Source organism: Kogia breviceps, chromosome 1 (genome assembly GCF_026419965.1).
Source record: "Kogia breviceps isolate mKogBre1 chromosome 1, mKogBre1 haplotype 1, whole genome shotgun sequence".
Taxonomy (NCBI): domain Eukaryota; kingdom Metazoa; phylum Chordata; class Mammalia; order Artiodactyla; family Physeteridae; genus Kogia; species Kogia breviceps.
Window position 1 is genome coordinate 18,052,549 of NC_081310.1, and position 26,246 is coordinate 18,078,794.

General features: G+C 42.9%; 2 protein-coding genes across 6 annotated transcripts in view; one reads left to right on the top strand and one right to left on the bottom strand.

Annotated features, from left to right (window-relative positions):
- Positions 1-12,635, top strand: part of IARS2 (isoleucyl-tRNA synthetase 2, mitochondrial) — a 79,898-nt gene extending 67,263 nt beyond the window's left edge. For both annotated transcript variants that reach the window (XM_059039734.2, XM_067027858.1), the window contains 9 exons: positions 1,922-2,030; positions 3,160-3,262; positions 4,325-4,450; positions 5,074-5,205; positions 6,016-6,122; positions 7,307-7,452; positions 8,147-8,337; positions 10,110-10,254; positions 11,462-12,635. In XM_059039734.2, coding sequence (XP_058895717.1) covers positions 1,922-2,030; positions 3,160-3,262; positions 4,325-4,450; positions 5,074-5,205; positions 6,016-6,122; positions 7,307-7,452; positions 8,147-8,337; positions 10,110-10,254; positions 11,462-11,604 — 1,202 coding nt within the window. In that variant the 3' untranslated portion in view covers positions 11,605-12,635. The remainder of the gene's footprint in view (positions 1-1,921; positions 2,031-3,159; positions 3,263-4,324; positions 4,451-5,073; positions 5,206-6,015; positions 6,123-7,306; positions 7,453-8,146; positions 8,338-10,109; positions 10,255-11,461) is intronic.
- RAB3GAP2 (RAB3 GTPase activating non-catalytic protein subunit 2) overlaps positions 12,282-26,246 on the bottom strand; it is a 97,473-nt gene continuing 83,508 nt past the window's right edge. For 2 of the 4 annotated variants that reach the window (XM_059039696.2, XM_067027828.1), the window contains exons 28-35: positions 25,348-25,418; positions 22,388-22,423; positions 21,043-21,117; positions 20,516-20,734; positions 17,243-17,332; positions 16,820-17,041; positions 15,535-15,693; positions 12,282-15,313 (exon numbers count right to left, since the gene is read on the bottom strand). In XM_059039696.2, the coding sequence (XP_058895679.1) occupies positions 15,158-15,313; positions 15,535-15,693; positions 16,820-17,041; positions 17,243-17,332; positions 20,516-20,734; positions 21,043-21,117; positions 22,388-22,423; positions 25,348-25,418 (1,028 nt within the window). In that variant the 3' untranslated portion in view covers positions 12,282-15,157. The remainder of the gene's footprint in view (positions 15,314-15,534; positions 15,694-16,819; positions 17,042-17,242; positions 17,333-20,515; positions 20,735-21,042; positions 21,118-22,387; positions 22,424-25,347; positions 25,419-26,246) is intronic. The other 2 variants (XM_067027839.1, XM_067027834.1) reach the window with 1 other exon arrangement.

The window sequence follows — 26,246 nt, forward strand, 5'->3', positions numbered from 1 at the left end:
TATAGATCTTACTCCAATTTCGCCCACTAATGTCCTATATGGGAAAAGGAAAAAAATAAAAAGGGGCCTAGACCCAATCTAGGACCTCATGTGACATTTAGTTCTCTCTTTAGTCTCCTTATTTTGTCCTTGTCTTTCATAAACTTGACATCCATGAAGGTACAGGTGGTTTATTTTGTAGAAGATAGTACCTCAGTTTGGGTTTCCTTGATGTGTTCTCATGATTGGATTTAGATTGTGCATTTTTGGCAGGAATATCACAGAAGTGATACTGTGTCCTTTTTAGTGAGTCATGTCAGAAGTCACATGATGTCTTTTGCTGGTGATGTTTAACTTTGATCACTTGGTTAAGGTGGTGCCTGCCCACTTTCTCTTGCAGAGTTACTCCTCCCCCAGCCCCGTCTCCCCATCGTAATTGTTACTATACGTACAGTTGACCCTTGAACAACGTTGGTAGGGGCACCAACCTTCCATTCAGTCCAAGTCTAACTTCATAGTTGGCCCTCCATTTTCGTGGTTCCACATCCATGGATTCAGCCAACAGCAGATCATGTAGTACTATAGCTCATATTTAGTTAAAAAACTCCGGGTATAAGTGGGCATTCACATTTCAAATCTGTGTTTTTCAAGGGTCAACTGTATCTGTAGAGAGATACTTTAAGACTGTGGAAGTATCCTGTTTTCTCACCAGATTTTCACCTAGTATTTAAGCGTCCTTGATGATATTTGACTGAAATGGTCATTACTTATGATGTTTGCCAAATGGTCTCGTATTTTTAACGCTTGAATTAACTGTTGATATTTGTTGAATGCTAAAGTAGCTCTCAAGCTTGCATACATATATGTCCTAACAAATTTGAGGCTAAATTATTTGTACAGCATTTTTTTTTTTTCCTTTGCCATGTTTTTTCTTAAAGACTTAATTTTTTAAGAGCAGTTTCAGGTTCACAGCAAAATGAAGAGGAAGGTGCGGAGATCTCCCTGTGCCCTCTGTCCTCACACCGGCAGTCCTCCCTGTTAACCAAGGCCCCCCACCAGAGTGTGGTACATTTGTGTGACGTGGATGGGCCGACCTTGACACGTCATCATCATCCAAAGTCGACAGTCTACATTAGGGTTCACTCTTTGGACACATGTATCATCATTATACATGTGTCCCTCGTTATAGTATCATGCAGAGTATTTTCACTGCCCTAGAAATCCTCTGCACCCCGCCTGCTCCTCCCTCCCCTGCCCCCGCCGCCAACCTCGCGCCTCAGCCCCTGGCTCATAGGGCTGTTTTACGCTTTGCCCATCTTTTGACTGGGTCGTCGTCACATTAGAAGTTAATAACGTGCCCTTTATAAGACATTTTTTCCTAGTTTGTTTAATATCTTGGTTAAGTGTATACGCTCCGTGGCCAGACGGTCTACATGTAGACTCCATGTCTACTGCTTACCGTCTGCATAACCCTGGACAACTTATAAAATCTCTCAGTGTCTCACTTTCCTCATCAGTAAAACGGGGATAATAATAACATCTACCTTCTAGAGTTCCTATGAGAATTAAATGACTTAACATATAAAGTTACTGGATACTCAGCAAATAATTGTTGAATTAATAAAAATAGTTGACTTTCATAAAAGATTTAATTGGAAATATTGATATTGGTAGTTAATATGAATCAGTCCCTAACTTAGATCATACTTTAGTTCTCTGTGGTTTGGGAGATCATACTCCAAGGTTTATCTTCTTTATCTTGATTAATAAATTGGCAGTGAGGGCAACAGCCCAAGTGAATGCAGCCTAGCCACTGGGTATAGCATGACACAAGAAATAAGTAACATGATGACTTTTAATATTTTAATACCTTGATAAACATTCATTTCCATTTTCCTATTTAATTAACTTAAATTTCTGTTTTTTCATACTTATTTTTGAGGTACTGACCAAAGAGCAGATTTGTACTTGGAAGGAAAAGACCAGCTTGGGGGTTGGTTTCAGTCTTCCTTATTAACAAGTGTGGCAGCAAGGAATAAATCACCTTTTAAGTGAGTATTACACCTGAGCTGAACAAGTCAGCACACGGTTGAGTATTTCTGCTGAATACTCGCCAGTGTGTGAGGCACTGTGCTGAATAATATATACATGATAAAACACTGCCCTTAATTAGCTTGCAGTCTCAGGAGAGAAATAGGTTTGAATTAAAAAAAAAACAACAACAACAAATAGAGACAAAAACAGAGACAGCAATACAGAGAAGCCTTGTCACTCCGATGCAGATCATAATTCCTAGAAGAGGTAAAACCGGCATTGACTGGAGTAGTGGAGAAACCCACACGGATGGATGTGGAGGAGGATATTCTAGCTTGACTGAGGACAGCCTCAGTCAGATATCCTTACATTTGTAATTTCCACAAGTGGCTAATGGATGGAGATATTTCTTTAGTGAATTTTATTAAATTAGGGATTCTTATTTAGTTACAGAGAATAGCTTTTCCTTATTCAACTAGGTGAATGGAGGTTGTAATCAGAAAGATTCTTAAGTAGCTTAAGATTTTTGCTATCTTAAAGTGAAAACCCATCTCACAATTTGCATGTTTTATGTTTCTTGTATAACGTGCTTTTAAAAGTCGATAGAACAGCAGATGTATTTCTCTCAAATTATCCTTTTGAAGATAATTTTGTGGTGATAATTTTTTTTTAAGACATACTTTTTCCTGGTTAGGTTTTTGTGTGTGTGTGTGGTGCGCGGGCCTCTCACTGCTGTGGCCTCTCCCGTTGCGGAGCACAGGCTCCGGACGCGCAGGCCCAGCCGCTCCGCGGCCCGGACCGGAGCACGAACCCGCGACCCCTGCATCGGCAGGCGGACTCCCAACCACCGCGCCACCAGGGAAGCCCCTCCTGGTTAGTTTTAATGATCAAAATCAGTACATAATAGATGCTCAGGAGACAGTTATTTAGTGAATGTAAACAAAAATTTTTTTGTGTATAAGAGAGCTTACTATTTAACAGGATAAATAAGTAGCTGAGAATCAGACTTTGAAGAAAAGTTTTCATACATAATTTGTCAAGAAAAATGATTTTTATGTCAAACTCAGTTACTTTTTTTAAGCTGTGAGTCATCTTCAAAAAGAACCATCATCATTGTGTTCATTAATAGCTAATTTTTCTTCTTAGGACAGTGGTTGTTCATGGATTTACCCTTGGAGAAAAGGGAGAAAAGATGTCCAAGTCTCTTGGGAATGTTATTGATCCTGATGTTGTCATCAATGGAGGACAAGTAGGTGGTTCCTTAAAAAGTCATTTTATTTTTGTTTTGAGGCTAAGTTGGCAGGCAGAGCCCTTAATATAGTTAGTTCAATGTAAAAAAAAAAAAAACCTCACAAAACTATCTTTTATACTAATAGCAAATGCTTTACCATGTTTTAAATCTAGACTCTTAAATGATACGTGATTTTTTTTTTGGGGGGGGGGGTGGGGAAGGGCAGGGTTGGGATTGTGGCCCTTTTGACCCTTTTGACTCATTTCAGGTCTGAATCTCCAGTTAGGTCCTGAGCCATGCTATCCCTCTTTTAATTGTCTGAACTTTAAAACTTTATAAACTGTAGTTTTACAGTTAAACAGAAACAGTATAGGAAAAAAATTAGATCGCATCTTCTAAATGCATGTTTCAGGGAATTCCCCGGAGGCCCCGCGGTTAGGACTTGGCGCTTTCCCCGTGGGGGCCCAGGTTCGGTCCCTGGTCGGGGAACTGAGATCCCGCAAGCCCTGCAGCCATAAATAAATGAATGAATGAATTTTATTGTTATATTCTTGGAAATGATACACTTTAAAGCAAGTCATTAATGAACATCCGTCTGGGGTTGCTGATACTTTGGTTTATTTTGGAGTTGCTTTCAGAAAAGAAATCCCTTCTCTGTTATTTTACTCCCTTGGCTTTTTACTGCCCTCCTAGTGTCCAGTAATCAGTTCTCTTTGTCAGAGTAGCTTGGGAATATTGAGAGCGAAAAGCAACCCTTCCCCTCCCCCGGCCCGCTCCCCCATCACAGACGCATCTGGGGCAAGTACTCTGTCCGCCTGCTGTAGTGGCTGTTTACGGACATGACAGGGAGACACTGAACAAGACTGCAGGCCGAACTCTCCCTTTGTCCAGTTTTGTTGTTTTAGATCCAGCCTGATCCTCTGAGATCGTTGGCCCTTATTTCATTACAGTACAGGTATATTTTATGCTTACATTTTGCTCAAACATTTCTGAATAGGAGTCTTACCTAAAGCCTCTGTTCACCAAATTGTAATCGAAAGCCATTTATATGTTTGTATGTTTTTCCCCCTCAATGAAAAGGATCAAAGCAAAGAGCCTCCCTATGGCGCTGATGTCCTTCGCTGGTGGGTCGCTGAGTCCAATGTCTTCACTGAAGTGATAATGAGTCCATCTGTACTGAATGCTGCCAGAGATGATATCAGCAAGGTCAGAGTCACTACTCTTTCTATTATGTACTATTCCCGAATGAAAAGTTTACTGAGTCGTTGTTAAAAAAAAAAATGAGGCACATTTTTGTTGGCACTTCACAACTGAAAGAAAATGAGTTCTCCATGTTATGAGCTTTTAAAAATATCCTGTGCTAATTTATTTGTTTAAAAATATAAGTAGTAAGTAGTAATGCTGATAATTTTATATACTGTCTTTTTATATTTTATTTTAATATGAAATTATACTAATTTTGTATACTCTTTATGTGCTCAATGACTGTGCACATTTATTCCATTTATTTTTACCTACACAACATTCTTACCGACACAGATGAACAAACTTGGGCCACTGAAAGGTGATTTGCCCTTAGATTTTAAAGAAATATAATGAAAATTCAGTTTTTATGTATAAAGTACAGTGGTTGTTTCTGCAACTGAGTTTTTGAAATGAGAGTTTGTTTTCTGCATTTGTCGTCTTATTATAGGAGTGATATAACAAAGTATCCCATTAAGAAAGTAACATGAGTTGGATAAAAGTTAGAGAAAGAAAATAATTTTTCAGTAATAATTGAAGGACTCATATATTTTTTGACTGTATATTTTTTTCCTCAATATTTATAGCTTAGGAATACACTCCGCTTCCTTTTGGGAAATGTGGCTGGTTTCAACCCAGAAACAGATTCTATCCCTGTTAACAATATGTATATCATAGACCAGTATATGCTACACTTACTGCAGGATTTAGCAAACAAGGTAAGTGTGCATTAATAAGCTTTTGGAAATAGCACAGTTGTATGTTGAAATTTGGGTTGTACACAAGTGGAGCAAACCTTGTTAGAAATAGTATCTAAAAGCACTAAAAAAAGTTACACTTGCTAAATTCCACATGGTCCTAGGTTGATTAGGTATGAAGTCTTAGGATTTCTTTCCTGGTCTCTCAAAAGACTAGAGGAGTACCTGGTGGCAGCAGTAGGCCCAGGCCTCCCCTCAGACCACATTTTTCTCTTGAAATGAGTCCCATGTATTTCTTTAATAGGAAGGAATAAAATAGAGTTGTAGCAGAAGTATAGAAATATATATCTCAAAAGTATAGAAATAACTGAAATGATGATTCCTATGTTGTCTTATAAGATATCCTCTCATATATAAACACAAATATTTTGTGTTTTCTCAGAAATCAGAATTGCTTCCACATACCCTTAAGAGTCGTACATGCAGATTTTTGCCCAATTTTACTTTTCAGGCATAAATGAAGGAACATTGGTAGCTTCAACTCTTTGCTGTTTTAAAACAGTGTGGCTTCATCATTTCAAACCTCATCTTTTCCTTTGATGTGTGTTCTTTTGTAGTTTTCAGGGTAGACTATTCAGTGTTTTCTGAGGATAGTGACTTTCATATCCAGAAATGACGTTTTAAAGATCCTTAAGTGCTCTCACGTCTTGCCTGTTTTGTATTTGTCTGCCTTTGAAACATATTTTGAAAAGGAACATATTTTGCTCATGATGACTTGCATTTTTATTTGCTTATCCCAGCTTCCAAATTTATTTTGGCTTTGTTCCCTAGATTACCGATTCATATAAGCAGTATGACTTTGGAAAAGTTGTTCGGCTATTACGAGCATTTTATACCAGAGAACTCTCCAACTTTTATTTCAGCGTAATCAAAGATAGGTATGTATGACCGAATATTGAAATACTCAACAAACACTGCTTGAACGTCTACTCTGCTTGGCAAATGTTGGAAAGCAGAGGCGAGCAAGAGGGGCTGCCCTGTACCATTATTAAGAAGTTGGGGGCTTCCTTGGTGGCGCAGTGGTTGAGAGTCCGCCCGTCGATGCAGGGGACGCGGGTTCGTGCCCCGGTCCGGGAGGATCCCACGTGCCGCGGAGCGGCTGGGCCCGTGAGCCATGGCCGCTGAGCCTGCGCGTCCAGAGCCTGTGCCCCGCAACGGGAGAGGCCACAGCTGTGAGAGGCCCGCGCAGCACAAAAAAAAAAAAAAAAGAAGAAGTTGGGTTCTTGAGTCAAGTCTGATTAGGAAGTTTCATCCTGTCACTTACTAGCTTTATGAGCTGAGGCAACTTATCCTATAATTTCAGTTTTTTAATCTGTAAAATGGTGATGATAATACCTGTTTCAGAATGTGGAAATGAAAAGATTCAATCTAAGTAATGTGCTGAAGGCTGTGTTTGACAGAGTTAAGTGCTCGGTCAGTACTAGCCGTGAATGTGAGGAGACGGACGCAGGGCTTGTCCTCAGGGCTTTGCCGACCTTGAGGGGGACGTTTCTCAGAGAGAAGTAGTCGGGCAGTTATTAATATGGTGACATTGTATAACATCAGCGATACCCTTTTAGAGGCAGGCTTGGTGCTGTCTTCACGTTTTGCTGCAGAGTGCAGGCGACACGGTGTGACTCTTATGTGTGACAGTAACTGAGCCAGTGGGAGGTGTCGGCCCCAATGTGTCAGCACCTCAGGGACCTTCCACTGGGACTGTGCCTCCCAGTCCTTCCCTTGACACACTGATAGGGTCATGGGATGGGGAGTCACATTTTAAATACCATCAACTAACGTTCATTTTCCTTTAACACAGTTGTCTAGACTCTAGTTATTATTGATCGGAAAAACAGAACTGGACACAGCGTTGGTATGAGAGCCTTTGAGGAGGTGGGCACACTTGGAAGGCATAGAGGATGTTATCAAAAAAGTTGTATGATGGAATATTTTATCCTTTAATTAGAAGACGCTGGAGCCGTAGGCTTAGGCCTTGTCAGAATGAAGTCAGCCTGAGGCAGACCCCATCTTAGCGGTCATCGTGTACAAAGTGTCGGCGACCGCTCAATCAGTTGTCCTTCAACAGGCTGTACTGTGAAAATGCAGATGATCCCAAACGACGCTCTTGTCAGACGGCGTTAGCCGAAATTTTGGATGTGATGGTTCGCTCTTTTGCTCCCATTCTTCCTCACTTGGCTGAAGAGGTATTCCAGTACATACCTTACCTTAAAGGTAAGAACTACTTGATTTGTTCTCGGAATGAGAAAGACCCTGGCGGAGGGTGCAGCTGCTCGTTTTATCTACTTCACAAAAGGGGCACTTACTCATCGACGGTGACTGTTCCGTGGCGTTTTGCATCTCGATCACGCAGTAGTTCCTGCACCGTGTGTGGAGGAGTAGGATGCGTTTCAGCGTGGTGTTCACGCCACCTTGAAGTGCTTTCTGAAATGTGTTAGCAGCTTGACTATATTGAGAAATCACTGTTTCTTAAATACCTTCATAAATGTCAGAAATATATTTTAGGCTTTTACTAAAACAAAGTATAGTGCCTGTTAGTGAATATTTTTATAATAGTTTTTTCTGTCTGGTTGTATTAAGCGTACAGAAAATTAGAAACCGTAGAATTTTAGAAACGAGGACAAAAGTCACTCATGATCTTACTTATAACCCAGAGACAACTACTGTAATATTGGGATATTTCTTTCTATTTTATTTCCCTCCATGCATCCTTTGAGATCTCACTGTATACCTTTATCCTTTGTTTACATTTCCAAATGTTGATTTAAATGTTTGGTACGCATTTAGGATGGCTCCTTGCTAATTGTCATAAATAACAGTTCTTATTTTCCACGCATAGTGAATATTTAACGGTTTGAGCCTTATATACAGTTTAAAATATATGTAAAGTGGTTAACTTTTTTTTAAGAACCCAAGAGTGTTTTTCGTACTGGATGGATTAGAACCAGTTCTATCTGGAAGAAGCCTGGGCTGGAAGAAGCAGTAGAGGGCGCATGTGCGATGAGAGATTCATTTCTTGGAAGCATCCCTGGCAGAAATGCAGCTGAGTATGAGGTTATCATTGTGATCGAGCCTGGACTGCTTTTTGAGATAATAGAAGTAAGCAGCAATTTGTTCCTCTTGAAATGGTGTTCATATCATACAGCTTCATGTGAAATTTAGTTTTAAAAAATCTCAGTGTAAATAATATATTTTTTAAAAATTTATAAATTAGGATTTCTGTCTTCTAATCCTAATATTAATCACTGATTCTTTGTTTCCAACTTCTCTGTGCTTCCTTTTTCTTCTCTTATGAAACATGTACTGTTGCTACTTATTTTTTATAGGTTGGGATGGGAAGGTGTAATAAAGTTCTATTTGAAAAAGCCCTCAAGGCTAATTAGACAATACAGCAGTCGTATCAGAATACACAAAAATCGGGAGCTTTGAGAATTCTGTCCATCTGGACCAGATTCAAAACAAATCCAAAAAAGTATTTTTTATCTTTTTCTCATGAGATCTGAAGAAAATTCATTTGCTCCAGCAAATTATCATGTGATCTCAAAGCATTCATCCTATTTTTTAATTTCAAAAGGGCCATCAGAAGTTTCTTCTTGGGATTCTTAGGGGTTGATTGGGCAGACTGACTTATAGCTTAACATGGACTCAAAGATTTTTCTCTGGTTTTAACGTTTGAGAAGAAAATTGGTAGTGAATATGTTTTTTAAAAAAGTTTTACTGGTATCATAGTTTACTAAAAAATGACCGTCTCATTTGGTTGGAACTTCAATTTAAATTTTTAATATAATTAAATTGATTAAGATTTGAGGCTTGAAATAGCTAGTAGGTATAAGATTGTTGATCAGATAACAGAATTTTGGTAAGATGTTCACATTTTAAAATTTACAAGTTGGGAAGCTGATGACTCCATTTTATGAGCCAGGAAACTGAGCTCCATTGAAGCTGTGACCTGGCTGGGGCCACACAGCCTAGTACTGGGCTTTTCCCCTACATGTCATGTTTCCTTTGACTTCATTAGGTCTGAGTAATAAGCTGAAAACAATACAGCTTGTTTGGATCATTTATATTGGAAAAAAAATACTTTGGGATTTTCAAAAATGTGAATGTATTTTCCTTAGGAATTACACTAACTAGCTGTCTAATGGAGTCCTGGATCTGTCAATTACTAACTGTGTGAATTTGTTCAAACCAAATTAATCTCTGAATCTCCTGTTTTCTCATGAGCTGATTTTTTTTTCCTTAAGGGATTTTGTATTAGCTCACACACTCGTTTTGAAGACGGAAGTGACAACAAAAAATGTTAAAGAGTGCTTATCAGATATCCAGATTGTGTGCTTCAGAAGAGCTCTGTGTGCGTTATTCCGAGTGTCACCACTGGTCTACACTGCTAAAAGCAGATCCTTGTTGAGATAGTCTCTTAACCCCTCTCCTGCTGTAGGAAGCTTGATCCAGGGAAGCAGTATGGGCTCCGAGGTGGACAGACCTGGGCTGGAACTGCAGCCGCACTATTTACTGCTCGGGGACGCCTGGCTAGTCAACCTCTCGGAACAAGCTTCCTCACTTGTCAAATGGGGATAAAAAACACTGTCGCTGTTTTGTGATCATTACAAATGCCGGGTGGACATTTAGCATCTAGCAAAGTGAAGTGCCTGGCTTTCAGTGTATTCTCAATCAATACTATTAATTAGAAGTTTTTAGTTATAAACTTTTATACTAGTAAGAATTGATTTATTTAATAGTATTAGCTCAGGAGGTAATGGTCCCAAAGGGTTCCTCACCAAACACAAGAACTTGCAGCATCTCTTTTTATAACCTGTTTATGGTAACAGCTTAATTTAGATAGACAGTAACTTGCAAATACTCGTGCCCAGATGCTACAGCCTGAGGAGACTTCCAGCACCTCTCAGCTGAACGAATTAATGATGGCGTCCCAGACAACTTTACTCCCTCAGGAGCCGCGAGCAGTAACTGCAGACGTAACTGAGCTTAAAGGGACGTTTCTAATCAACCTAGAGGGTAAGGAGGAGGCGAGAGTAACACTGGGGTCTGGGGAGGCGAATGATACTTGCACCGGACTACTTGTATGCTAAAGGCACACATACACTCGGAATACGGTTTTCTATGGAAGCAGTGTCAACAATGGCCAGGCTTCAAAACCAGCTCTCAGAGTGCTGTACCTACCTGCCGATCTTGGGAACACAGGGGGAGGGGGAGGGGGAGGAGCGGGAATAAGGCACTGTCACTGCACGTGAGGTCAGTCCGCCTTACTTCGGTTGGCTTTTGTGCCCCTGCCCTTTGATTTTGATACTTACTCCTGCCCAGCCCTGCTACCCTTCCCCACTGTTGAGTCTAAACTTCCTTATTATGCTCACCCCAGATTAAAGTATTACGTAGCCACTGTTGGTGAAGAATCAAGGAAGAAGGTCTATTGAACTCATTCCCACATTGATATCTCATAAGCATTTTGTAGTTATTTGTTTGATAGGGGATTTTGTCAACCTGATTCATTCGCATTGATGGAAAGGAGGCCAAGTAATGTTAAGAGAGAAAAATATGTAGATATTTTGGGGAAAGTGATGCTGTCTGTGTTTTTCATAATAGCTTTCAGGTACCAGCAGGAGGTGGGAGGCATCAGTTGAAATCTGAGGCCTGGCAGCATTGACCATGTAGTAGATTCTGGCTTAATTTGCTTTTCAAAATGTTAATCTACATGCTCTGTGCAATGACTAAAAAATAATTTACTTTCTTTACTGTACATTACCAGTCTGAGGTCTATTCGTTGTGGAGAAGTTTTTGTCTCCTTTTGTCCAAACCAAGAAGTTTAATGTGGGGACGCTGCCACTGTCAGTCTAATTTGGCTCTTTTTAAAATTCTTAAGCCACTGTGTAGCTGGAGAGGCAGTGTAATTTATCAGAACTGTGCCCAGATGAAGAGCTAGAAGGCCTGCTCCGCCTGAGTAGATACAGAACTCAGTGACCTGTGGAAAAAAAATCAGTCTCTCGGGGTCTCAGATTCCTCACCTCTCCCCAGTCAGTCAGCTTGTATGAGTGAGTCCACCGTCTTGGCTGTTTATGTACAAATGTGCAAATGAAGCAGTATTTTCCAAGGCAGGAAGGAGGAAGCTTTGAGAAAGGAGCACCTGCCAACCAATTAAAAAATAAAGAGTTGTACAAGTTCAGTGGCCTATCATCAGAAATACCCTTCACGTGTTTTTCTTCCATAGGTGGTGATATTCATGAAGAGTCTTCATATAAAGTAATTGTCATGCCAACTACCAAGGAAAAATGCCCTCGCTGTTGGAAGTACACTGCCGAGTCGTCAGACACACTCTGTCCGCGCTGCGCGGAAGTTGTGAGAGGGAAGTGATAACGGCGCTGTGTGTTGAGGGCTTTCTGAGGGAGAACTTCCTGCTGGGACTGCCTGGGGGTTCAGGTGGATTGTTCACAGCACTGGAAAGAAATCCAAGATTTAGGTAATGAGTGCAAGAGTAAATGGTAGAGGAGGAGAGTCAGAGTTAGAGCTACAAAAGTTTTTTTCTGTAACTACATAAAAAATGTATATATATATATATATATATATATATATATATATATATATACACACACATACACACATGGAAAAATATACCTATGCAGACGGATCCATAATGGACTTCCTCAGAACACAGACACTGAAAATGCCTGCCTACAGATGTGGCTCAGAAGAAACTGTTTTATATTTTATCATCAGTCTTCTTGACTCAGTATTTAAGTTCTATAATGTCTAAAAATAAAGGCACCTGGGAAATGACTGACTGATGGTAGTGCAAAAGTTGTGAATATCCAGTAAAAAAAAACCTGTGGTTTTGAAGGGGAATGGCAGAGGGGTGTCTCGCTTAGGAGGTGACGAGTAATTTCACCCCGCCTTAACCGCGCGCAGCGACCTCCTCGGAGCAGCTAGTTTCGGGGTCGCCTCAGGAGGGAAGACATTACCAAGTTCGTTATTCTCCTGTAAGAGCGGAAAGTATCTTAAGACTTATATTGATAAATGTTAAGGAAACAACATGAAAGCTGAAAATTTATTTCACTGATACACATGAAAGCTCACTACGATGAACAGACACAGAAAATAGCAGAGTATATACAGAAGTCGACTACTTACAATACATTGCAGTAGATAATAGAGCATTTTATAAACAACTCAGTACTGGATTAAAATCTTTCCAAGGATGGTTAATTCTGTTTAGCAGAAATATAGCAAATCCATTCCTGTCAGGGTAAGAGAGGGCTTTCACTGTTGCTGTTGCGTACTTTACAAATATTTGTCTCTTGTGAGTGAAACGAGCCACAGCAACTGCTAAGTGAACTTACTCCATGTGTGCTTAGTGTTATTAAATCTGAGTTTTCTGTGATTTTAAACTGTAATCAATTTCTTTTTTAAAGAAAGGAATTTAAATTGAACAGTGTTTAACTTTGACCTTAGTTTAATTTTTATAACAAAGGTGAAACACTTTTCTCCATACCTCATTTTTCTTTTTGCAAAAGCATGAACCATTTAGAAGCTTGGTGTGCTATATTCCTCTTCAGTTGCATTTATCCTGTCTCTTCTAGTTCTACATCTAAATACAACCTGTAATGTAGAATTTATGATTATTCGAACACTTGTGTTTTCCTTTGCATTATACAACAGAATTTAACAAGGTACAAAATGCCTATTTAATGTTCGTGAGGAAAGGCGTATTGGGGGGTGGGGGGGGTGGGAGTAGATCTAAGAACACACTACTCACCGGTTATTGGTTTCCCACCAATAACTGCAGTGTGTGCAACATACCTGTTTCAGAAACCATCCATTCTGTATAGTTATTTGTGGCTCTTCATGGTTACACAATGCGTACACAGGCATTTATCTTCCTTTCCTCTATCAGATTTATTTTAAAAGCCCTTAATGAAGTAGTAAAATATTTAACTGCTTTTTTTAAACCATACAACTGAGAATTCAATTCTAAAACTCTTTGAATGGTAAAGTTTAGGATTACAAATTAACTAGAGACTCAGTGATGTGTTACGGTTCTAGGAGCCACATTTCAGCTGATTAATATTCTCAGCAGTCCCCAAATTTGATTACATGTCCTACTAGAATAAGTTCAGCCAGTTTTATTATCTAAAATGCTTATTAGATACCCTCTCCCCCCAAAGTGATAATGGAGTCAAGGTGACTGATTTAATCTTTAAAAATGCCTGTAATTCCAAGTTTCTTTGACCAGCCTCCAAGGTTCATAACTAGTTTCAGAGTATTTAGAAAAGTCACAGAAAGAACTAATCTTTCAGAATACACACAAGTGACTGACTATATGAAGCTAGACACGTTTACGGGAAATCATATAAATGTGTCTGGATGGGGCAGCAGAGATCCCAGCAGAGGCTGAGAGGCTACACCAGCCCAAGGTCATTTTCAGTGTTTCTACTGCAGCGTGTGCCTCAGTCAGACATACAAGGCCCTCCTCACCCCACGTCCTGAAGACATCTGAAAAATTAATCTTTCAATATTTCATCGACAAGTGAAACAGTAATTATTAAGCAAGTTTTAGACAGTTCTTATTTGGATGTGATCTCTTAGTTAAAAGGAATCTACATTGGGATATCCTCAAACATCAGACTTTTCCTTTTATGTTCCTGATATAACGCCTCAAACTTCTACAATTGCGAGAGTTGGCTTCTTCCTAAGGAAGTGAAGAACAAACTTCTGTATCACGAGTTGCTGCGAGTAACAACTGTGATCCGGGACATGTCAGTACTCGCACTGTATGGCTACATTCCAAAGATATACCATAATAAATACTGGGTGTTATTTGTACAGCTCAAAGCACTTTTTACAGAGTTTTGGTTAATTTGGTTTTAATCAACAAATGATTATTCAGCACTTGGACTGCTCTAGGCACTACAGGGTACAAAGTTAGTTATATTGATCCTCTCGCGCCCGCTGTGAGGTAGGTTCGCTAAAGCTGTAGTAGCATCACTACTAAGCATTTTCTGTATTGTTCCTAAGAACAGGTGACATTACCAAATCCCAGAAGCAGACATGTCAAAAACACTCGTAGGAAAAATAAAGTTGGACCTTAGATTTTTAGCATCTTTGCCCCCTTTTTTTTAAAAGTAAGTTTTACAAGATAATACATTTTTTACAATTACCTGATGTGGATACAGCTTTGAATCTTGGCAAAAAGCAAATCTTAACTTGCATTTTAATTAATTTTGCTGTGTTGCTCGCATCTTAGATTCTGTTTTGGCAAGTACAGCAGGTTAAGGGTCCTATTTAGAGTCCATTCTGATGAATATATGATCGTGAACTCATTATTCCTCCACAGGCAGGGTCATCCTCCTCTGATGGCAACAGCATAACCTCTGGGAAAGAAACCTGTCAGCATCCAGAACTCCAGGGGGCAGTGCCCCACCCAGTACAGGACAAAGCATAATAATAAAAGCATTTTCCCAACATTTATTAAAAGGAAGTGGTGTATTCCTCTCATTTAACTGATGGGGACTATACATGAACACGTTTAAATTTAATTACAATAACGTTTTGGGTACGAAATATAGAATGTTATACTAAGAACATCTGTAAATTATAACCAATTTTAAATAGCAAAGTTTAACAATAAAGCTACTTCAGTGCTTGAATTAAAAATAAACAGTAAAACATCTGCAAGAGGAATTAATAGTATAATTGATACTTGTTCATATTTTATTATCAGTATTAACCAAAGGAGGGGAATTTAGCCAAGACTGCACTTTTTAAAAGTAATAATGTATTTTTATTTATTTTACAAAAGGAAAAAAAAACATATTCCCTCCTTAAAATTCCAGAGCTTACTGTGTAAAATAACCATGCACTAATTCATGTTATAGTCGCACAATTTTAGACTGTTTACAGTAGATAAGTGTCATAAAGGAGGCATAGCTATGGCTTCCACAGCTTCAGTGAGGTGTAAGGCTAAACTGTACTGCCCGTGGTTTTCTGGTAAAAGCTCAATTACTTTATTTACTAGTTTAGCTGTTGTTGCAATTGGCACTTCTGTGTTTTGAAGATCCTGCGAGTTCTGCAAATGGGACACAAAAATAACCCGTCAGTTTACATACAGCTGAGTCATCTTACTTGATTGAACTTAAGAGTTAGCCAGAGAGTAATCTCCCAATAAAGATGCTTTTCTTCAGAACTAAGTGGAGTAAACTTGAATTTTTCCTCCACTGAAAACGCATGTAAGCAAACGCCCAGTGGCCTGCCGCCCGCCCCCCCCCCGGCCCCACTGCCGGCGCTCACCATGGCCCTCAGCCAGGTGCACAGCGTCGGGGGCAGCCTGGCGAGCAGCTCCAGCCCCTCTCGCGTCTGCGCGCGCAGCAGCGCGTGCGCCAGCCGCTGCCCTATCAGCACCAGCAGCTGCGAGGCCAGCACCTCCTTGTCCTGAACCTGCAGGATGGCCTGTGGAGATGAACGTGAATAAACACACAGAGGTAAAAGCCAACAGCGGTACTTACTTTAGGAAAGGCACCACCTGTGCCTAGTTCGGTGCCGAGGAGAGGCTACTTCATTTTTGAGGCATGGCCATTTATACAACGAAAATAAAGCCCAATTCAAACAGCATTTAAAACCCACATTTCTTCTCATCACCTGACTTTCCTTCTCTTATCTCCTAATTTTTCAGTTCATCATGACTACAGGAGTCATTTTCAAGCTTTAGGCAAAAGAAGGGATTATATTAGATCATGTCGTGACTGCTTAAACCCTCTTATGGCCTCTGAATACACTTCAAATAGCCACGGGCTGTGAGACCTCCTGTGACCTGGTCCCCGACCTCAGACCTCGAGGGGCAGGCAAGCCCGTCCCCGCCTCAGGGCCTTTGTGCTTGGTGTTCTTTCAGCCTCTAGCCACGCTGCCCTGGTTTTCTGAGTGGCTGGGCTGCTGCTTCTCCTTGGGGGCTCAGCTCTCATGTCACCTCTGACCACCCTGTTATACTTCCGGTTTATTCACATGGTCTTCTTAATTTTCTTCACAGCATTTACCACTCAGTACAGAACTGAGCGTGCTTCTCTGCTGCTACAAGTAGACTGGATTCTGAGGCAGGCACCCTGTCTGTTTTGTTTATGGCTCTGTCCCTCGGCCTAAAACAGGCCCGGCCTACGGCAGGAGTTACACTAAACGTTGACCAGAAACAGGAATCTGATTCGTTTTTTATTTTAATTCTGTTCACGTTTTGTGCCTAGAAGTTCTAACAAAAGAAGGAAAAGCAAAAAGCTTTATTGGCGACTTTGTGGATTCTTTACTCCAGCTATCGATTTTAAAACCTGAGCCCTGGGCTTCCCTGGTGGCGCAGTGGTTGAGAGTCCGCCTGCCGACGCAGGGGACGCGGGTTCGTGCCCCGGTCCGGGAAGATCCCACGTGCCGAAGCGGCTGGACCCGTGAGCCATGGCCGCTGGGCCTGCGCGTCCGGAGCCTGTGCTCCGCAACGGGAGAGGCCGCGACAGTGAGAGGCCCGCGTACCGCAAAAAAAAAACAACAAAAAAAAAACCAACTTGAGCCCAAATGACAGTCACCGGGTGATTATTACCTCTTCTCCTAAGTGGTCCGCTCCACAGCTGTAGAGTTCCCGCACGTAATGCCTCCTAACGACATCTTCACTGACTTGAAGGTGATGGGCCAGATCCAGGGCCAGCGCTGGCCAATCCTGGTCCTTCCCAAAAAGAGTGGTCGGTGCCTCTTCTGAGGAGTCTTTGTCCTTCGGGACTGCATGTCGGGCCTGGACAGCCGCACTGACGACTTTCAGTAAGAACTTGCAGACGGGGAAAGAAGGACAGCGACACCTTGTTAGTGCGTTTCCTTTAAAAACATGCAAATCCAAGTAATCGTTGGCTCTCCTGTCAATTACTGGGGCTCTTCCATTAAAATAGTTATCAAAAAAAGACACATAATGTAAAGGGAAGTTAACTCTCAAGAATACCTTAGAGGTGCTCATCCCAGTAACTGTAATTACCTGCTGTCGCACAGAAATAAAATTTGCATCCATTTCCCCACTAGGTAATAACTGAATTGAAGTGAGGTCTTTGAAGAATGCGTTTTTCCCCTAAAGAGAAAGAAGAGACCAAGAAAACTGATGAGTGTGAACTGTTATTAAGGTGAAAAAAAGATTTAAAAAAGCAAAGTCATTTAATCAAGAATAACGCTTTGATTTTTTGTCTTTGAACAAGAACACTTAATTCTATTCATTTAATTTTTACAACTATTATCTAGCGTGCGGTAGGCAGCCTTTAGGGTGGGCCGCAGCGGTCCCCTCGTGCTGGTACCCGGTCCTTGTGTAATCCCATTCCCCTGGGGGGGTGCTGGTGACTCACTGCTAGTGAACAGAATCGGGCAGAGGTGAGGCACCTCGCTCGCAGGATCAGGTAACGAAAGGGCTGGGCCTTCTGCCCTAGGAGCTCAGAGTCGCTCTCACTTGCTCGGAGGGCTGCCGTGCCGCGAGCTGCCCTGTGGAGCCACGCGTGTGGCAAGGAGCTGAATCCCGCTGGTGTCGTGTAAGCCGGGAAGTGCACCCCCAATCCCACCCCCACCCCACCCCCGGCCGGTGGCGCCCTGAGGTGAGACTGCAGCCCCGGCTGACACCCCAGCTGCAGACCCGCGAGAGACCTGGGGCCAGAGCCACCTCAACAAGACTCACAAACGTGCTACTCATTTGCCTATTTCAGCCACGAAGTTTGGGGACCACTTGTGCGATAATCGATAACTAGTACATAGTATATACTCTGCGTCCTCTTAAAAACACAACGTTTGTTTCAGAGAACAGATCTGTTTCTGAAGAGCCAAAAAGGAATATCAGAAAGTGGGATTTCAGAAGTCCCCAGGAAGGAAGCGTCATACAGAGCAGAGCCGGAAGACCCCAGGCTCTAGTCCCAGGCCCAACCCTTCCAAACAGGTCACCTTGGACAAATGACTCCACCATCCTGGGCTGCTGTTTTTTCAGGTCATGCCAGGTGTCGCCTAAGGTACTTTCTAGACCTGATCGACGACTGCAGGTCAGCCGGTGTGACCGCCAGGGAGGGTGAAGCCACTCATCCTTCGGTGGTGAGAGACACCACACTTCCAAGGGCAACCCCACCGCATGTGGACGCCACTGTTTGCAAGTTTTCCCACACACTCACCCACAGTCTGTGTTACTCTATAGTTTCTACCTGGGGGCCTTAGATATAAGGGTCCGTGCTACACCAGGGCCTTTGGATTGGGAGGACGTGTGCACATTTCTTATTTACTACGTCCCAGACACAAAGTACTTCGTGTTGAGTATGTCATTTAGCCCTCACGACAACCACGAGGCGGGCACTAGAAGAGTCACTGTCAGGCTAGGAGAACTGCAGTCACCCTGGCCGGTAAATGGCAGGGGTGGGATCCCGTCGCGCCTGCGCAAACACACTGCTTTGGTATTTGCACGTGAGGGTCACCCCGCTGCTCTCAGGCCATCCCGGCAGGACCCGGATTGAGACTAACGTCACCACTGTGCTCGTCCAATTCTGGACATGTTCAGCTTTCAGAAAGTACCTTTTGGAGGGGAGTACTGAGCTAGGCACTTTATTTTGGTTGCTTTAAAACAAAATAAACTTTTAAGTACTTACTGAAATAAATTTCTTAAAACATACTATTTCCGCTTATATATACTCTCAGATTCAACACTTCCAAACCACTGTAAATGGGCTTCCTTGTAAATGGCATATGCCCAGTCTCCGAAACGTGAAACTGGACTTCATTTCAATGCCCTCTCCTTCAGCACTGAACCTAGTCCGTCATTAGGTTTCTGACTCCTTGAAATCCCTGCACGACCTGTATAATTTCTCCCCAGTCCACATCCTCAACAACTGCTGATTTCCAGTGTCTCCCAGACTCTACTCACCATGCCCCCCGCCCCGTCGGCAGCCCTCTGTCATGTAACTTCTCCTTATCACCTCCTTACTTATGAATGCATTAAACATTTATTGGGCTCCTGTTATGTGGCCAGCACGGCACACAGACTTGGGGATATAGCAGAGAGGTGCTCAGTTCAGGAAATGTAGACAAAGACTTTGAAGCGAAGGGGACACTTAAGGAATAAATGAATAACAAATAGGAGCTGACCATACAGAACAGTTGCCTGTGAAAATGGAACGATACAAACAAGACAAGAGACGATAAGAACGTCTGCCTTCTCTGAGGGGTGGAGGGTACTGAACAGTGGCTAGAGCACAAGGTGAGGGGAATGGAGGGCACTCCTCGGGCTCCGCGTTTCCCCGTGGTAGGAAATGTAATAATGTGCCAGGTCTCCGGTTCTCACTCACTGCTGCCCAAATGGACGGTGCCTTTGGGGGAAGGAACGGGGCTCTCAGCAGTGCCCTGTTCCCCCTTCTTCCAGGATGCAGTCTTCCTGGGGGAGCTCCTGTCGTCTGCTCCGGGCGCCAAGAGCCCGACGGGAAGCCCGCGGGTGGCCGGGGGTGCCTTGGCTGCGCAAGGCGGGGTCATCGCTGACCGACGCGTGCTGCGGGGGGAGAAGCCAGTCGAGGCTGTGTTTTACGTGCTGGCATGAAACTAACACAACCGAACCTGTGTCTGGGGAAGAAAGCTCTGGCGGCGTGGGACTGGGTGGAGGGAAACTGGAGGCCGCTGGACCACCCGAGGGGAGACGATGAGGCCTGAGCTCCGGCTGCAGTGATGGAGAGGGACGGACAGAGAGGATGTGAGGAAGAAGCGCTAAGCGTGAACCTACAGTGGCTGTGGGACTTGAAGAAGGGAGCTGGGCTACCTGTCTCCGAGGTTGCCGGCCTGTGGCGGGCACAGACGGCGACACCACTCATCAGCTGACCAAGCCAGCCAACTCGGGGGGAGCAGCGAGTGTAGGTTAAGGGCAGGTGCGGGTCAAGGTAGAGAGAGATTTTAGGAAGGAGGTTATCTGCAGTCCACGGCACATACCGAGAGAGGCGTTCAGTAGAAACACATGCCCCAAACTCCGGGGACAGGTCAGGCCTGGAGACGCACAAGAGGGAGGAAAGGAGTGTATCCAAGAAGAGTGCAGACTGAGAAGGCAGACGGCTGAGAGGGCAGAGCCCTGGGACACCAACAGTCAAGGCACCAATCAGAAGAGGGAGCCTGACGAGGAACGGGGGACAGAGACCCCCATGACGGACAACCGTATACAAGACACACACAAAGGGCTGGACGACGTCTCTTCGATAAGACAGGCCTGCTAGACCCTCAGCTCCGAGAGGCTCTGAGGTCCTCCGAGGATTACCTTACTGTCAAAGAGGGAGAGCGGCTTCACGGTCTTCAGAGAGAACCTCATGACAGCGTACAGGAGGGAGCACAGGACGGAATGGTGCTCCACCAGCGGGTAGTGGATGTGTTTCTGCTCCAGCGCCAGCTCCGCTATGGAGACCGGCCCTTCCACGGCCAGCCAGGCGTCCTCCGTGTCCACGACGGGCACCTGCATTTCATCCCGGCTGACGTCTGCCTGGGTGTTTGGAGAAGGGAGAACTGTGTTCAGAACTGGAGAAATAATAGTTTGCAAACATCTTAGTGACCTTACTACCGGCAGCAAAGTACAAACCCGTATTTCTCCCCACCCCTCAAGTTATAATAAGAAATAACAAACCCGTAAAATCTAGTTCTAATAAGAAACATCACTATTTTTTAGGCTTAAGTCAAAACGTAGAAGTGAATCAATGAAAAATAATCTCTCTTTATAGTTCTTAAGTCTAATGACTTTCAAAACACGTGACACTTTAGAGACAGGTCAGCATGAAAATGCAGCTCTTTTACCTCCATTAAAGTCTGAAGAAGATCCCAGCAACAGCCAAGGAAAGATGTCATTGCTGTGTCGCTCATGCCCACATCCTGTTTTTAAGAAGGGACATAATTAGCTCCAGCAGCAAAACTGCTAGCTTTTAATCAGAAAAAGAAACAGAACACAACGCACCTATTCGACTGACTTTCTACACTGAATAGACAGGTGAGAATGTAAAGTCAAGGCACTAGCACATTTAAATTCCTTTCTTTAGATTCAACTAATTTTAAAATGAGGCTTTAAAAAAGACGGGTTTACCCTCAACTTAAAAAAAATGTCCTTCTGTACTGGAAAGACGCAGTGTCGTCGGTGAACCACAGACTGCGGGGTGGCGCTCCCGCTCGCGCCCGGCTCGCCGAGGCATTTGCTAGCCTAAGCATCGTGGCGTGCGGTAAGATTCCTCTCGCGCGTGAATCTTAAAAGTTCCAAGAAAACAGCCTGGTGTGGTTCCCGAGCATCTTGCAGGGACTGAATTGAACCCTCTGAACAAAACTAGGATCCCCAAGCCAGTGAACTAAACACCAGACTGATGCTGTGGGCAACGGATCCTTCCCGAAGGGGCCCAAGGGGCCACTCTGCTCACATGCAGTCGTTTTTTAAACCGAGAGCCAACAAATTCCTTACGTCCCTAAGCAATTCATCCTTAAGGAATACAGCACGTGTACGTGTGTGTGTGTGTGTGTGTGTGTGTGTGTGTGTACACACACATATGAACGGTAGCCATACAGCCACCCTCTCAAGAGCATACGGACGAATTCTTCAACAATGGAGATTTTTCAGGACTAAGGGCCTACAATGGCTGGATTCCTGTGTCTAAGTATTTATTAAGATATTTGTAATAAGAATATTTCAAAGTTTTGAGCAAACGCTAGCACTGTGAATCACTGACCTCAAATGTAAGCCCCGGTATCCATGGACTGGAACATTATTTAAGACTATTTGTACAATAGCTATGAGATAGAGGTAGATCACACTCACTACTCATATGAATCCACTTCCATTATAAGTTTCTAATTTGAAGGACAGCAAAAATACGCAGCAGTGGCCGCATGTTATCCTCCTGTCCACAGTCCAAAGTTGAAGACATCTTGGCAAACTTAGTTTCAACATACTATCTGATAATCTGGAAAGGTAAATTAAAACTGGCCATAGTTCATGACCAGTTCCCTTATTAATATACTATTCTCTTTCCGTTTTTCTTATCTCCCGATACGTCATCAAAACGGTTAAAGGCAAAGTTCATCCCTACAGTTAATAAGGTACTACATAAAAGTGCAAAATTAACAACTATATACATCTAGTTAAGGGGGAGTCACTTACCCTCCGGCATAACCTATCCTTTGGTGCCTTTCCAACCTGAGACAAGAGGACATAAGGTGCTGTATTTAATAAATAATTTAAATCAGAAGTCATTACTATGGTACAGGAAGTAAAAAGTAACCAAATTTTAAAAATGTAAATGCAGCTATAAATAAAGGCAGTACTAATTTCATCAATTAAACATTGGTTCTACTCATTTATAACACAACGCAACTAATATTGTGGTGGAACTTAAAAATATATTACAAAAAATACACTGGGCTCACAAATAATCCTCTCAAAAATACTTATTTTTGAACTATTAAATAAGAAAAACTCGGGCTTCCCTGGTGGCGCAGTGGTTGAGAGTCCGCCTGCCAATGCAGCGGACACGGGTTCGTGCCCCGGTCCGGGAAGGTCCCACATGCCGTGGAGCGGCTGGGCCCGTGAGCCGTGGCCGCTGAGCCTGCGCGTCCGGAGCCTGTGCTCCGCAACGGGAGAGGCCACAACAGTGAGAGGCCCGCGTACCGCAAAAAAAAAAAAAAAAAAAGAAAAACTCCAAAAATCTGGTTCCCACTTTGCATAATCAAATTACTGTGCTACCTTAAACCCTAGAACCAAACTCAAGGCTACGAATAAGGAGCAGCTAAGAATTCTGCTAGCTGATGAAGATATACAATACAAAACTTTAAATGGCCACCAAGAAGGAAAAACAATCTAAAGCAGACAGAAGTTATACTCGTGGCTCAGAAAATCAGCTGGTGTCCTTATACAGTAAGTGACCGCTAAGATTCAACTGTATACTTTATACAGGGTGGAGAGTGGGAGACTGCGGTTCTGCCCCTCAGGAACGTTACTTGGCAAGACAGTTCACAGGAAACAGTGACAATGAAAAGGACACAAGACACTTGGCCTCAGTACCTCTCACTGCGATGACTGCAATGGCCTGCAACCCCAGTTTCAGCATACTTCACTCTGTTACCAGCATCGTTTTTTTTTTTTTTTTTTTGTGATATATATGCGGGCCTCTCACTGCTGTGGCCTCTCCCATTGCAAAGCACAGGCTCCGGACGCGCAGGCTCAGCGGCCATGGCTCACGGGCCCAGCCGCTCCGCGGCACGTGGGATCTTCCCGGACCGGGGCACGAACCCGTGTCCCCTGCATCGGCAGGCGGACTCTCAACCGCTGCGCCACCAGGGAAGCCCCAGCATCGTTTTTTAAAGATGCGAATCTGAACATATCATTCCTCTGCTTAAAACTGCCCCAATGTCTTCAAGACAAAATGACAGCTGCCACTTACCGCGCCCTCACCAGCCGTGCCAGGCGCTATGCTAAAGTAGTTTACACATGTTCGAAAACCCCAGATCCACAGCCCACACAGGAAGTTCTCCACGGTTGGCTTCCTGTTCCTTTCTACGGCCTGTACTTCAACCAATCAAAGCGACTTGCAGCTCTCTGAATCCAACATGCTGTCTCCCATCTCCAGGACTTTTTGCTGGAAACATTTTCTCCTCACCCACTTTTTTACTGATTCACGTATACTCATCTTCCAAAATTCAGCCCAGAAGCCCTCCCATGTCATTTACTTCCTCTTCCGAGTTCCAAGAACGCCCTGCTGTCTGTTGACCGTCTTTCTGGTCGTGGCTTCTTTGAGGGCAGGGGCTGTGACCTATCTCTGCAACCACAGAACCCAGCACAGTCCTTGGCGCGTCAGAGATACTTATAATAAATATCTGTTGAAATGAATGATCCTCAGCTCTCTGCTTCCCGGTTCAGGACTGCTTAACCCCTGGGTTTTGAGGGTCAGATGGGACAGTGGGTATAGAATGCTGAGCATCTGTGCACGGTACCACAAGCACAGAAAAGGCTTTGTACTATCCATCTCTCAAGACGGTGCTCAGAGGTGAAAGAGAACAATATCATAAAGGCCGAAAGGAGTGCGTTTCAAGAAAGCAGCAGGTAAGTGGACAAGAAAGACGAGCGCACAGGAAAGAACTTAGATTTAACCACAAAAAAAGGCCACCAGTGATGTCAGAGCACTTTGTAGAGGAGCCGTGGCCTACAGGGCGGGGTCTGAGCCGGAGTGCTGTTTTTGGTTCAGGAATGCCTGTCATTGTACATTTCAAAGAACATGTTGTCATTATAGTGGTAGTTCTCCTGACATGCACTTAACTGCTGCCGGAGTAACGGACATCCTCAACTGGCCTGTAAAGCACACTGACAAGCGCCCTGGCCACACTGCTTGAGGCCCAAAGGCTCCCCTCCGGTACACCAGCAGCTCCTCCCACCGGTCGAGTTATAGGCTTACCTGTTAGGTTTGTTCCCAAATCTACTTACGCTGGTGGTACATCTTGTAATTAAGTAACTGATGAAATGTGAACGAGGAAGAAAGGGAGTTCTTTAATGTGAATATTGTGTTGACCCCTTTAAAAAGATTTACGGAGGAGAGTGGCTAACTCCTAGGTCTACTGGATTAGATACAGAGGAAACAGCTACACAACTAGGGGATAAATTGTAAAAATCTAAAGATTTCCCACTCAGACTGCATCCCAGCTTTAAAGAAACAGGATCTAGAAATCACAGGCAATGCTTTATGGGTGAGGTTAATGTAAGAAAACCTAAGTAAAATTGCAATCGACCCTATTTAGAGAAAATATCTTCGCCCTACATCCAAAGATTGGTGAGGAATTGTGCATTTATATGTTTTAATGTAAAATAAAGTGTAAATCCCTGCTTGAATCGACCACTGGTCCTAATCACTTGGGTAAGAGGCTTTTCCAGGACGTTACTCTCTTTCAAGGATTTGGGCTCTTCAAGTCATCATCATCAAAGTGCCAGCACAGCTGAGCACAAAGAAAATGTAATGTCAAATAAAAAACAGTCTAACAAGGCCTAATGTAAATAATCTTTCTTATATCAGTCAATTAGTAAGGGAGCCAAATAAACAAGAAGTTGGTACAGGACATTTACAATTACCTTACCTTATCCATCAAGTACGTGGCAGCAGAAAACCTTTTAACTAAAAATGTGTTCCACATCATCAGTGCGATGCCTAGACAACAAGTAAAGTAAAGCAGTGACCAGAATGCTTCTGTATTTTTCTCTTTCATCATATACAACAAACTGCTGTCTTCCTTAAGCTGATAAAACTATCTGGGCTATTTATTTAGATATTATTTCTTATATCTTACATAATAAAATTATTAAGAACCTTTATCTTTAATAAAAATCAGAACTGGGCCGCATGAGAGGATATTGAAATGGCCAATACGCGTAAGAAAAGACTATGTCATTAGTCATGAGAGAAACAGAGATTAAAACTACACGGAGATAGCGTTACCCAACCAACAGAAAGGCTAAAATTCTTTTCTATGACAACTCCAAGTGTTGACGAGGATGTGTAAGCAACGAGAATGCTCGTACACTGCTGGTGGAATAAACTGGTAAAAGCACTTGGGAAACTACTTGGCAGTATCTACGTAAGCTAAGTATGTCTAGCGTGTGACCCAGCAATTCCACTGCAGAAACAATCACAAAAATGTGTAGAAGAGAGTCAAGGACAGCTTTATGCATAACAGCCAAACACTGGAAACAACCCCAGTGGAGTTTTCTAACATGTGACCACTAAATAAAGCGATATACAAGAAAAGTATTAAAAAGCAAAACAAAATACAAAGAAACTATTTTTACAAAACCCAACCAAACAAAAAAATCGGGGCTTTACATGTCCATATACAATAAACTGTGGCACTGATATTAAATTTCTGTAACAGCTGACAGGCAGTGTAAACATGACATTTCACACGCTGGATTATCACCCACACAGCTGGTTCTGTGTCTAGGAGTGAGGTCCTGCAGAGGAAGCCAGGAAGCTTACTCA